General features: G+C 43.5%; 1 protein-coding gene across 2 annotated transcripts; it reads right to left on the minus strand.

Moving 5' to 3' along the window:
* Positions 1–326: 326 nt before the first annotated feature.
* Positions 327–12,303, minus strand: LOC110498479 (uncharacterized). 2 transcript variants are annotated; one of them, XR_016488851.1, is made up of 7 exons: positions 11,804–12,303; positions 9,234–9,349; positions 8,896–9,063; positions 6,531–6,695; positions 3,016–3,127; positions 1,881–2,847; positions 327–1,254 (listed from the first exon to the last, which is right to left on the minus strand). XR_016488851.1 is itself a non-coding variant. In XM_090210590.1 (6 exons), the coding sequence occupies exons 1-6, from the start codon at positions 12,060–12,062 to the stop codon at positions 1,940–1,942; spliced, it is 1,728 nt and encodes a 575-aa protein (XP_090066716.1). In that variant the 5' UTR covers positions 12,063–12,303; the 3' UTR covers positions 1,403–1,939. The 2 variants fall into 2 exon arrangements, 1 of the variants encoding a protein (XP_090066716.1); XM_090210590.1 differs by lacking the exon at positions 327–1,254 and having other exon boundaries at positions 1,403–2,847.
* Between the last annotated feature and the right edge of the window lie 559 nt (positions 12,304–12,862).

A 12,862-nucleotide genomic window follows, 5' to 3' on the forward strand; every position in this document is an offset into this window, starting at 1 on the left:
AGCCTTGTCTGGCAGCGAAACAGTTCATCCAGCCTCATTTACTGCCTTTTAGAAAAACATAGCTGACTTGCTTTAACAAATGTGGTTTCTACTGACAATTGAGATGTATAAACTATGGCACATGGGGACAACAAGCGTATGAGGCAATCCGTAATTTAGATTAAGACATTAATGAGGGAGCTAGGACGGACCTAGTCAATATAACTATTTGTTCAGCACTTGAAATGTACAGCAACAGAATTCAGAACCTGGGTGGGCCGTTCTTACAGTGTTCTCCCTGTACACCTAGTCAGAACCGTAGGATAAATAAAGGGCAGACAATGAAAGCTATTACAATATTCGATTATTACATTTCTCAAAAACAGGTTATAGGCTACATATGCACCACCAAGTCAGAACAGTAGGCAAAATTAAGAGGTGAAAATAGACCAAATTATTAGGGTGTCTATGGTAGAAAAATGATAAGATTGTTTAATACTGTTTTTGCTTTGATGCATTCTGTGTCTGTGGGACTGAGTTGGGCCTCTGGGGCTTGAGCTGACGATTTATGATGGCTAAAGACTGCATTCCATAGACAAGATGTGGTGTGTGTGACCAGAGATCGAGCCTGGAGGAGTAGAACAAACCCCTCATTGTATCTGGGAAACTGAGCCGGGTTGGGGGTAAAACAACACCTAGTGCAGATAACCATGAGGTGGCTTATGATGCCCCCCGATCTGCTTGGGAGGGGTGGAACCAGCCATGACTAAGCATTTTTAAATCTACCATGTAAGAACTATGCATTTTTCTGTAAGGTTAAGCGCTCGGTCCAACACATGATTGTGGGGTTGACAGTTTCATTATTGCAATAATTAATCAATCTTAAATTAAGATTGACGAAATGAGTCTCTCTCACTTGATTAGAATATTCCATGACCAGTCTCACCACTCTCTGTGAATTCTGAAGCCCAGGGTGACCAGCTCTGTTCATTATGGATACTGTGGTGTTTATCATAGACCCTCCTGTTCCTATCTCTAAGCCCCAGGCCCGGCTCCGGAGCTGTTGACTGGAGCCTCTGTCTCTCTCTGATGACCACCAGGACTGAGGTTGTTCAGTCCCCCTGTCCACTGGTTGTGGAGTGTCTGTCCCTTACAGTTTGGTCCCTGTTCCAACTCGGGAAAGAACAGCGATGGCTTCTGATATGGGGCCAGGGTTTGTGACTAGCCGCTTCAGAGGTCCAGTCTCTCCTGCCAGCAACACCTGGTCCTCATGGACTGCAAAGTTGTACAGACAAGCATACGGAAAGTATTCTTGAGAAGATTGGGAGGAACTCCCCAAGTGCAGGAGAAAACAAGTGCCAAGAGAAACAATGTGCTTAATATTAGGAAAATTGAGAAATAAATATAGTAGGCCTAGCCTATAGAAATCTGATGGGATACTCTTTTTAATGGAGGCCATCACTCTGTTTTCTCAAGCAATTGCATAGTCTATATAAATGTTGTGCAACATGGGCTCTCATGAAGTGTTTGATTACATTTGCATTGATGTTAGAGAGATTAGAGGGACAACAGAATGCTGAGCACCAGGCAGTTAGCAAGTTTGGTAGGCTACTAATGATCATCAGCACCATCAGAGCTTGGAGAAGCTTAATTACCGTGACTAAATGGTCACGTGGAATTTGACTGCTGTCATGAGACGTGACCGCCGCTACGGCGGTCACTGTAACTAACAGCCCTACACCCACCTGGTGTCCCAGGTCTAAATCAGTGCCTCAGTGTTCTCAATGGAGAACAATGGGAAAAAAAACACTGTGGAACTGGCATTGAGGTCCAGAGTTGAGTTTGAGGGCTATACTCTATACATGGGCCGTGTGAATTTCTGCTGGTGTATCCTGAAGTACCTCTTCCCACAGTGTGTACAGGCGAATGGCCTCTCTCCTGTGGACCTTCAGCTGCATCTTCAGCTGGTGGGAGAACCTCTTCTCACACTGGGTAAGCTGTAGGACTTCTCCCCTCTGTGGACTCTCTGGTGTCTCTTCAGGTTGGACGAGTGTGAAAAACTGGCCCGACACATGTGGCAGCCAAATGGTTTCTCCCCTGTGTGGACCCTCTGGTGCCTCTTCAGGCTGGACAAGTGTGAAAAACTGTCCTGACACATGTGGCAGCTGAACGGTTTCTCCCCCGTGTGCATCCTTTGGTGGATCTCCACCTGTTTGGGGAAACGGAAGGCTTTCCCGCAGAACGAACACGGGAAGCGCTTCTCTTTGCCACCGGATCTACTGATAGCGTCACTACTACCGTCATTTGTCAATGGGCTTGTGTAGCCATTTAGTGTTGAGGCACTGGCATTGTCTGAGGTCTGGTTTAACATTAGGAGAGTGTGAGGAGGATTAAGGCCAGGGAGTGTCTGTGTTGTCGCAGGGTCCATGTCCCAGTTGATAGATCCTATAGAAGGCAAGCTGAAGGCAGCACCTGTTAGGGGGTTAACCTGAGGCGAAATCAGTCTCTCTGAATAACAACTATAGGAGCAGGACGGCGCATCGCTAGTCGAGTCTGTGTCTGATCTCTCCTGCCGCATATGGACACCTCCCCGTCCCTGCAGACCAAATCTACCCCTCGACCTGGTCTCAGCCAGTCTGTTGTTTTGGAGAATAAGTTTGGTTGTTGTTTTGTGTTTGACTGTCTGTTTCTGGTTGTTTTGTCCCAGCCCAGAGTTGAGGACGTTGTCCCAACCACTGGCCTCCACTATGTCGCGTCTGGTCCTGGCCTGCTCTGTGATGTTGTCCCCTAGGCCCTTGACTGCACCCGTCTTGGTCTGGGAATCCAATATGGCCGTCCAGTCTCCTCTGTTAGCCTCCAACCAACCACCTGTAGGGAGAGGTTAGAAAATATACTTTACAAACATGGCAGAGAACTCTACATATGGAGATTTTTTCATTGTCAAGTTCGTATATTGTTTCAAATAATAGCCAGGTGCATCACTATTCCCATTGAAGATCTATTACTGTATGTAGGCTATATGTATTTCTCCCTTACCTTGCTCCCCCATCTTTAGTCCACTCAGCAGATCAATACCCTCTGGTCCATCTTCTATTGTCTCCTCTTTGACCAGCAGCAGATCAGGCTTCCCATCCTCCATGTCTACTAACTGTAAGAGATACAGAGTGAGATGATGTTGCGTCAAAGAAATCTGATATGAGCACCCTGCTATGGAGCATTTTCTGATTGGGCAATGAGGGATTGCTATGTAAATGTCTTACTTCATTTGATTACTTGACACTTCAGACTAAATTAATCAAGACAGTATCCACAAAGTGTCTGTAAGAATCTGTCGGAAGTTTACCTTAGCCAAATACATTTAAACTCAGTTTTTCACAATTCCTGACATTTAATCCAAGTAAAAATGCCCCGTCTTAGGTCAGTTAGGATCACCAATATATTTTAAGAATGTGAAAATGTCATAATAATAGTAGAGTGATTTATTTCAGCTTTTATTTATTTTTCATCACATTCCCAGTGGGTCAGAAGTTTGCACACACTCAATTTAGTATTTGGTAGCATTGCTTTAAATTGATTAACTTAGGTCAAACGTTTTGAGTAGCCTTCCACAAGCTTCCCACAATAAGTTGGGTGAATTTTGGCCCATTCCTCCTGACTGAGCTGGTGTAACTGAGTCAGGTTTGTATGCCTCCTTGCTCGCACACGCCTTTTCAGTTCTGCCCACCAATTTTCTATAGGATTGAGGTCAGGACTTTGATGGCCACTCCAATACCTTGACTTTGTTGTCCTTAAGCCATTTTGCCACAACTTTGGAAGTATGCTTGGGGTCATTGTCCATTGACCAAGCTTTAACTTCCTCACTGATGTCTTGATGTTGCTTCAATATATCCACATAATTTTACTGCCTCATGATGCCATCTATTTTGTGAAGTGCACCAGTCCCTCCTGCAGCAAAACACCCCCACAACATAATGTTGCCACCCCCGTGCTTCACGGTTGGGATGGTGTTCTTCGGCTTGCAAGCCTCCACCTTTTTCCTCCAAACATAACGATGGTCATTATCGCCAAACAGTTCTATTTTTGTTTCATCAGACCAGAGGACATTTCTCCAAAAAGTATGATCTTTGTCCCCATGTGCAGTTGCAAACCATTGTCTGGCTTTTTTATGGCGGTTTTGGAGCAGTGGCTTCTTCCTTGCTGAGGGGCCTTTCAGGTTATATTGATATAGGACTAGTTTTACTGTGGATATACAGTGCCTTGCGAAAGTATTCGGCCCCCTTGAACTTTGCGACCTTTTGCCACATTTCAGGCTTCAAACATAAAGATATAAAACTGTATTTTTTTGTGAAGAATCAACAACAAGTGGGACACAATCATGAAGTGGAACGACATTTATTGGATATTTCAAACTTTTTTAACAAATCAAAAACTGAAAAATTGGGCGTGCAAAATTATTCAGCCCCCTTAAGTTAATACTTTGTAGCGCCACCTTTTGCTGCGATTACAGCTGTAAGTCACTTGGGGTATGTCTCTATCAGTTTTGCACATCGAGAGACTGACATTTTTTTCCCATTCCTCCTTGCAAAACAGCTCGAGCTCAGTGAGGTTGGATAGAGAGCATTTGTGAACAGCAGTTTTCAGTTCTTTCCACAGATTCTCGATTGGATTCAGGTCTGGACTTTGACTTGGCCATTCTAAACACCTGGATATGTTTATTTTTGAACCATTCCATTGTAGATTTTGCTTTATGTTTTGGATCATTGTCTTGTTGGAAGACAAATCTCCATCCCAGTCTCAGGTCTTTTGCAGACTCCATCAGGTTTTCTTCCAGAATGGTCCTGTATTTGGCTCCATCCATCTTTCCATCAATTTTAACCATCTTCCCTGTCCCTGCTGAAGAAAAGCAGGCCCAAACCATGATGCTGCCACCACCATGTTTGACAGTGGGGATGGTGTGTTCAGCTGTGTTGCTTTTACGCCAAACATAACGTTTTGCATTGTTGCCAAAAAGTTCAATTTTGGTTTCATCTCAACAGAGCACCTTCTTCCACATGTTTGGTGTGTCTCCCAGGTGGCTTGTGGCAAACTTTAAACAACACTTTTTATGGATATCTTTAAGAAATGGCTTTCTTCTTGCCACTCTTCCATAAAGGCCAGATTTGTGCAATATACGACTGATTGTTGTCCTATGGACAGAGTCTCCCATCTCAGCTGTAGATCTCTGCAGTTCATCCAGAGTGATCATGGGCCTCTTGGCTGCATCTCTGATCAGTCTTCTCCTTGTATGAGCTGAAAGTTTAGAGGGACGGCCAGGTCTTGGTAGATTTGCAGTGGTCTGATACTCCTTCCATTTCAATATTATCGCTTGCACAGTGCTCCTTGGGATGTTTAAAGCTTGGGAAATCTTTTTGTATCCAAATCCGGCTTTAAACTTCTTCACAACAGTATCTCGGACCTGCCTGGTGTTCCTTGTTCTTCATGATGCTCTCTGCGCTTTTAACGGACCTCTGAGACTATCACAGTGCAGGTGCATTTATACGGAGACTTGATTACACACAGGTGGATTGTATTTATCATCATTAGTCATTTAGGTCAACATTGGATCATTCAGAGATCCTCACTGAACTTCTGGAGAGAGTTTGCTGCACTGAAAGTAAAGGGGCTGAATAATTTTGCACGCCCAATTTTTCAGTTTTTGATTTGTTAAAAAAGTTTGAAATATCCAATAAATGTCGTTCCACTTCTTGATTGTGTCCCACTTGTTGATTCTTCACAAAAAAATACAGTTTTATATCTTTATGTTTGAAGCCTGAAATGTGGCAAAAGGTCGCAAAGTTCAAGGGGGCCGAATACTTTCGCAAGGCACTGTAGATACTTTTGTACCCGTTTCCTCCAGCATCTTCACAAGGTCCTTTGCTGTTGTTCTGAGATTGATTTGCACTTTTCGCACCTTTTCGTACGTTCATCTCTAGGAAACAGAACGCATCTCCTTCCTGAGCATTATGACGGCTGCGTGGTCCCATGGTGTTATTACTTGTGTACTATTGTTTGTAAAGATAAACATGGTACCTTCAGGCATTTGGAAATTGCTCCCAAGGATGAACCAGACTTGTGGAGGTATCCAATTCTTTTTTCTGAGGTCTTGGCTGATTTCTTTAGATTTTCCCATGATATCAAGCAAAGAGGCACTGAGTTCGAAGGTAGGCCTTGACATACATTCATAGGTACACCTACAATTGACTCAAATGGTGTCAAGTAGCTTATCAGAAGCTTCTAAAGCCATGACATAATTTTCTGGAATTTTCCAAGCGATATAAAAAGGCACAAAGTAGATGTCCTAACCGACTTACCAAAACTATTGTTTGTTTAACAAGAAATTTGTGGAGTGGTTGAAAAACAAGTTTTAATGACTAAAACCTAAGTGTATGTAAACTTCGACTTCAACTGTAGCTTTATTCATTATAATCTAAAATCCTAAACTGATCCTAGATCGGCTTTGTGGATACAGGCTCTGACCTAATACCATACAGACACTAGTTCAGTGGCTTCACCTCAGTGAGACTGTGTGTGGTCCTGTGCTGCTCAGCTGGTTCCTCTGGGGTTTCAGGAGGAGGTGTAGTCTGGTATACCTCCATGACTATGGTCCCCTCAGGGTTCCCCAGACTCCCCTCACACCCCTCCTCCTTCACCAGCAGCACCTCTGGACCATCCTCCTCCTGGAAAAAGACAGGTGACAGAGACATACACTCCCTCAGGTACGTACACACAGATAAACACACTTTCAACATGAAGTGTTTACGAATCCCCACTACGTTTGAATCCTATATTGTCATTAGTTACTTCATTGTTAAACCCATCACAGACATTAATATGACGTTGTGGGTAAAAAGAAGTCCATTATAAAGTCAAAAGTCAGACAAACCTGACTAATTTATTGGTGTACTGTAGGTGTTTTGCTTCATAGTTTGTTCTCCATATTCCTTTTAAAATAGGGAGCCAATTTGTTTTCACAACTTTTATTTCCATAAGTGTTCTAATGGAACTCTTGTCCCTCTGCAACAGACTTATGGTGAGAAATGTTTGAACCATGGAACAGCTATAAAATCACAGTATTGAATCGCAATACATATTGTATTTTGTGATATTGTATCCCGAGGTCCCTGGCAATTCCTGCCATAATTGGTTATAAAGTGTGGTTGTGTGTTTGCAAAATAGGGTGCGATCAGATGTGATGTGTACTGAAGAGAGTCTCAATTAAAGTCTTGAATTTTGTGTTTATTCAACATAAAACAAGTTTTAAATACACCATACGAAAACCACACATACGTGATTCTCTGCGTACCCGGCCCACCACCTCAAGCTCAACAAGACGGAGCTGCTCTTCCTCTCGGGGAAGTCCTGCCAGCTCCAAAACCACATCACGGTTGATTGACAACTCCATGGAGTACAAAGAACAAAGCAGTGACTTCCTGCAACTGTGATATGTGGTTGTCTCACCCAGCTATCTTAAGATGAATGCACTACTAAGTCACTCTGGATAAGAAAATCTGTTAAATGACTTGCATGTAATGTTACAACAAAAAATCTGCATGAACTTGATAAAACTGCATTCATTTCCTCATTAAAAGTGTCTTAGGAAAAATTAAGTAGTTGAATGGAAGTAATGAAATAGGCATTTGTGAACATCATATAGCCTACACAGTACAAACAATATGTAACACAATATTCAACAGTGAAATCTGTTTCTCTCGTTATTGCAAATGCATCTGTGGACCTTTTCTTCTAACAACCAAAATGAATCTTTATATTTAATGCAGGGTTTGATCTAAACATCAGAAGCTATTGAGTGGAATGGTTACTTTCTATGTTATAGTGGAATGGTTTTTCTGCTGCTTCCCTCTGAGAATCTCCCATGTGGACCTTCAGGTGCATCTTCAGGTTGCCAGCCAGGGCGAAGCGCATGTCACACTGGGTACAGCAAAATGGTTTCTCCCCTGTGTGGACCCTCTGGTGCCTCTTCAGGTCACCAGCCTGGGAGAACCTTTTCTCACACTGGGGGCAGCTATATGGTTTCTCCCCTGTGTGGACCCTCTGGTGCCTCTTCAGGTCACAAGCCTGGGAGAACCTCTTCTCACACTGGGGGCAGCTGAAGGGTTTCACCCCTGTGTGGACCCTCTGGTGGATCTCAACATTCTGGAGGCAGCTGAAGCCTTTGTTACAGAACATGCAGAGGAACTGTTTCTCTTTACTACTACCTGATTTTGCACACCCACCCTGTGCCTTGGCCCTTTGGTCCTTTGAGTTCAATACCTGATCGAAAAGGACGCGGTCGTGTGAATCCGAAGGGGCCATCAACGTGGATACTGGGTCGCAATCCCTGAAATTGTGTAAAGCGTAGTGGGTGGTGACATTTAGATTAGTCTTTAAGCTTCCCCTGTAATCAAAGAAATCTTTGCCTTGTGAGTGTCCTCCTAAATGAGTCTCGTCTACCTTCCATGTCGGAGGAGCGTCGCTCTCCACTTTTACGTCATTTGCAACTATAACCTCCCCTTTCTTATCTTGGCACCCTTCAGAGTATACACTACTACTGTACCGGTTCCAGTCCCCTCTAGACAGATCAGTCTGTGTCTCTAAACCCAAGGATATGTTACCAGGGTCCATCTCTATAGCGTAAGAACAAGACGGATCATTGCCATTCTCGAATGCGTCACCTGAGTCCCGATTGGATGGAGCTGTCCTCGGGCTTGGGTTACCGTAAAGTAAATACTCTGAACTGGGAGCAGGAGAACAGCCCAGTGGCCCCAGTCTCTCTGGATCTGACCTGAGGTCAGATCCTATGTGTAAAAGCCTTTTGGTTACAGTTAAAGTCTCGGTGTCTGTCTCTGACTTGAGGACGGCGTTCGGCGTTCCACTGACCTCCGTGATGCTGTGCCGTGTCCTAGGCTTGGGCGCGGCAGCGGTGTGTAGGTCCTCCGTGGCTACAGGGTGGAAATCTCTGTTGTGCCGTGGGTCCTCCTCTCCTTCAGACCTTTCCTGCTTGACCAGAGACGATCCTTCAGGACCTGCAGCCTCTACATCTGCAGACTGACACAAAGAGAGGAGGTTATTAAAGGCATTTTAACTGGATAACAATGTCGCAGTGAACTCACAAGCTCTGTTATGGCAGATAAATAAGGATGTACATGAATAGCTGAGGGGAGTCTTTCTGAAATAAACAGGACACATTTGAAGTACTGTTACACTATGACACTGACCTCTATCACGTTAACATGCTGGGTTGAGGTTCCACTCCCCTCATCAACAGTGATTGGTTGGTCATCTTGCCATGTATTGTATCCCGCTGGCTTCACCAAGGTCCTGTGGCCTTCACCTGAGTGAGTGGGGGAAAATAGGTGGTTAGGTTAGCAACTCTCAATGATCAACGGTATATTGTACACTAATGACAGTCTACATTTGACAAGGATGTTAGGTAACACTTCACCTAACTTCATATACTATTTATTGATTATGTTCCATGCATCACATCCTTTTATAAGTATTACAATTGGAAATATGGTTAGAATATGATATGATCTTTGTGCAATAAGAACAGTCGTAATTGACTTGCCTGGTAAAATAAAACAAATTGTGCAGGGTATACTGCATACTATTCAAACACTAACCAAGACCATAGACTTAGATAGACATCACATTGTATCTGTCCCATTATGGGTCAGTGAGAGCATGGGCAGCACCATTGTAGTACAGACTGAGATATGTTCCCGGATTCATCCAAAGGCATTGAGATTACCAATAAGGAGGAAGGGGCGCGGCTCTGTTGCATCATACGTTTGATGTGGCGTTCTTTTATGTTTTTAATTTTTACACTTATTTCACAACATTTTAACCGCTCTCCTTGATGATCCTATAAATGGTTGATTCTGGTGCAATCGCACTGGCAACAATATACTTTCCCCTTCGAAGCCCTTTTTGTGCAAAGCAACGATGACGACACGTGTTTCCTTTGCAGGTAACCATGATTGACAGAGGAAGAACAATGATTCCAAGCACCACCCTCCTTTTGAAGCTTCCAGTCTGTTATTCAAACTCAATCAGCATGACAGAGTGATCTCCAGGCTTGTCCTCGTCAACACTCAGACCTGTGTTAACGAGAGAATCACTGACATGATGTCAGCTGGTCCTTTTGTGACAGGGCTGAAATGCAGTGGAAATGTTTTTGGGGGATTCAGTTCATTTGCATGGCAAAGAGGGTCTTTGATATTAATTGCAATGTATCTGATCACTCTTCATAACATTCTGGAGTATATGCAAATTGCCATCATACAAACTGAGGCAGCAGACTTTGTGAAAATTAAAGTGTGTCATTCTCAAAACTTTTGGCCACAATTGTACAATGCAACACAAACGCGATGGATATCCCAATGGCCCATCTAATCCCCGATTGTCTGCGAGTGGATTACAAACCCAAATGCAAACGTGGAAAGAGGAAAAACTTCCCTGACCCATCAGTTGTTAATCAATGCCCAGTCACTGAGGGGGAAAAGCGCTCACACCTGTGTTAACGAGAGAATCACTGTCAGCGAATCTGCGCTTCCAACACGAATACCGGGAGGCCTGTTTGCTGGCATTTACTGAGACTTGGCTCAATGACAGAGTCCCGGACAGGGAAGTGGAGCTGGCCAGCTTCACTCTGGTCAGAGCGGACCGTGATCTGACAGTCACAGGGAAACATCACGGCGGGGGCATCTGCCTGCTTGTCAGGGACCAGTGGTGTAAATCGATCCTGCTGAGAGAGACGCTGTACCCCCGACATTGAACTGCTTTCTGTGTCACTGCGACCCTATTATCTGCCCCGTGAGTTCCCCCAATTGTTTGTTACCGTTGTGTACATTCAACCTAAAGCTAATATATATAAAATGTGGTAGTGGGAGAGGATGATGAAACTGGGTCGACATTCTGCAAATTCTCAACCATGAAACGTCTGATCCCAAAACTATAATCTGTTATGAACACAGTGCACTAAGTTTGATAGACCTGACCCTTTGCCCCCCAAAAAATTAATTGCATTGTGTTGGAGTGCACATGTGCACTTCAGAGGTGGTGTTCCCTAATGGAAATATGCAAATACACACTACAACACACCAATAGGATCTTGCTAGCTCGTGCTTGGCTTTGCCCACCTCCTTGCTTGTTCTGACCACTATGCTTCATTTGCTCCCACTGTAAATGACACAGATGAACTATCTTGGGTTAGTTATGAATATCTTTGGTGATATGGTACTTTTTCTCCATGTATATAGCTTCAATCTTGTGTGTTTTACACCTCATGTTACAATTTGTATTTTGCTTATTTTTTACTCTGCATCGTTGGGAAGCGCTTGTAAGCATGCATTTCAAAGTGAAGTCTACACATGTTGTATTCGGCGCATGTGACAAATACAATTTGATTTGAGGCCATCTCCATTTTGAAGTAGTCCATTTTATTTTTCTACTACTTCTATGAGTTGGCAAACAAACTAGAAGCGTGCATACTGCCACCTGTACTGCGTTGTTTGAACATGTATAAAGCCAAAGTTGGCGATTTACTGCCACCTGCAGTTATGGAATGTTTACTCACGAGTATAATTCGTTAGTTGATCAAAGATCCCTGAATGGCATAATGTGGCCCTTCCTTAACCCATTGGAAGTCCCACCCAGTTGACTGCTTCAAAATGCTGCCCATGCTAACAAGCTTGAGTCCACTATCATTCTCTAGGACCAAGACACCATTTTGGGTAACACATCTGAACACATGCACGCAGCCTCGGCCTTCTACAAAATGTACCTCTCGTCGTTCCTCTGTATCGGTCGAGGATCTTGACACTACTGGGACGACGCTCCCGTGCCACCTTCAGTTCCAGTAGCTGTAGTTTCCTCCGCAATCCCCGGTTTTCTTTCTGGCTTTGAGAAATTTCCAAACGAAACACTGCATAGTCGTCGTCTACGAGTTTACAGATCTCTACCACAGCTGCGTTAGCCAGCACCTCCATAATGGAGGCTATTTGAGTGTGAAAAACCATAACGTTGCCATTGCAGTTAGCCATTGTTAGCTAAAGTTAGCAGCTAGCTAGCGTTACCTAGATAACATATCGACCAAGTCGTCTCCAACGTGAATTAAAGACTACCTGAGTTAAGTATGTGATGCTGTGCCGTTAAATTAGTTTGTGTTCCAGGGTGTTAATAAACGTCTAAATAACATAAACGCTAACGTGAAATTGTATTTTGTCACCGTTAATGTATCTTCTGTGTAGAAGGAAGTTATCTTATTGGTTGGCGTCATTGCTCAAAGGGCGTGGTTAAAATAAAAAGTTATGCGCACGGTTTTTTGAAATACGGTACTACAGATTACACATCAAATCTCCTATGATCAATGATTTTGTCCGAATAACAATACTAGCGTACTATGTGTTTAATAATTAAACTTCATACTAATATAGTCGCTTGATTTAGTAGAATTCACTCGTCTTTTTCGACTCACATGTTTGACGCGCTGTAGCAAAGTGAATGAATGGTAGGACTAACTGCAATTGTGCATTCGAAATTTCATATGCTATTTTTTCGCAGAACATACTTGTTTAGAAATAAGTGTGAGTAAGAATATAGTAAGAAAAAATAGAACAACTTTATACCATCTAAATCTAATTGTATTTAGTCGCATGCTTCGTAAACAACAGGTGTGGACTAACAGTGAAATGCTTACTTATGGGCCCTTCCCAACAATGTAGAGAGAAAGAAAATAGAGCCATAGGGTGGCTCTCTGGCTATCTACTCCGATTTCACTGCGACCTGCACACTCTCGTTCTCCGATTTCACTGCGACCTGTACACTCTCGTTGGCTGGCCCT

Source organism: Oncorhynchus mykiss, chromosome 19 (assembly GCF_057628025.1).
Source record: "Oncorhynchus mykiss isolate SJ-2025 chromosome 19, ASM5762802v1, whole genome shotgun sequence".
Lineage (NCBI taxonomy): Eukaryota > Metazoa > Chordata > Actinopteri > Salmoniformes > Salmonidae > Oncorhynchus > Oncorhynchus mykiss.

What these genes read in the sequence shown, in the direction of transcription:
- LOC110498479 (XM_090210590.1), bottom strand. Translation starts at nt 12,062, where the DNA reads ATGGCTAACTGCAATGGCAACGTTATGGTTTTTCACACTCAAATAGCC. An exon ending in ATACAGAGGAACGACGAGAG is followed by an intron (nt 9,350 to 11,803) that starts GTACATTTTGTA and finishes CCACTCACTCAG; the next exon opens with GTGAAGGCCACAGGACCTTG. An exon ending in AGCATGTTAACGTGATAGAG is followed by an intron (nt 9,064 to 9,233) that starts GTCAGTGTCATA and finishes TCTTTGTGTCAG; the next exon opens with TCTGCAGATGTAGAGGCTGC.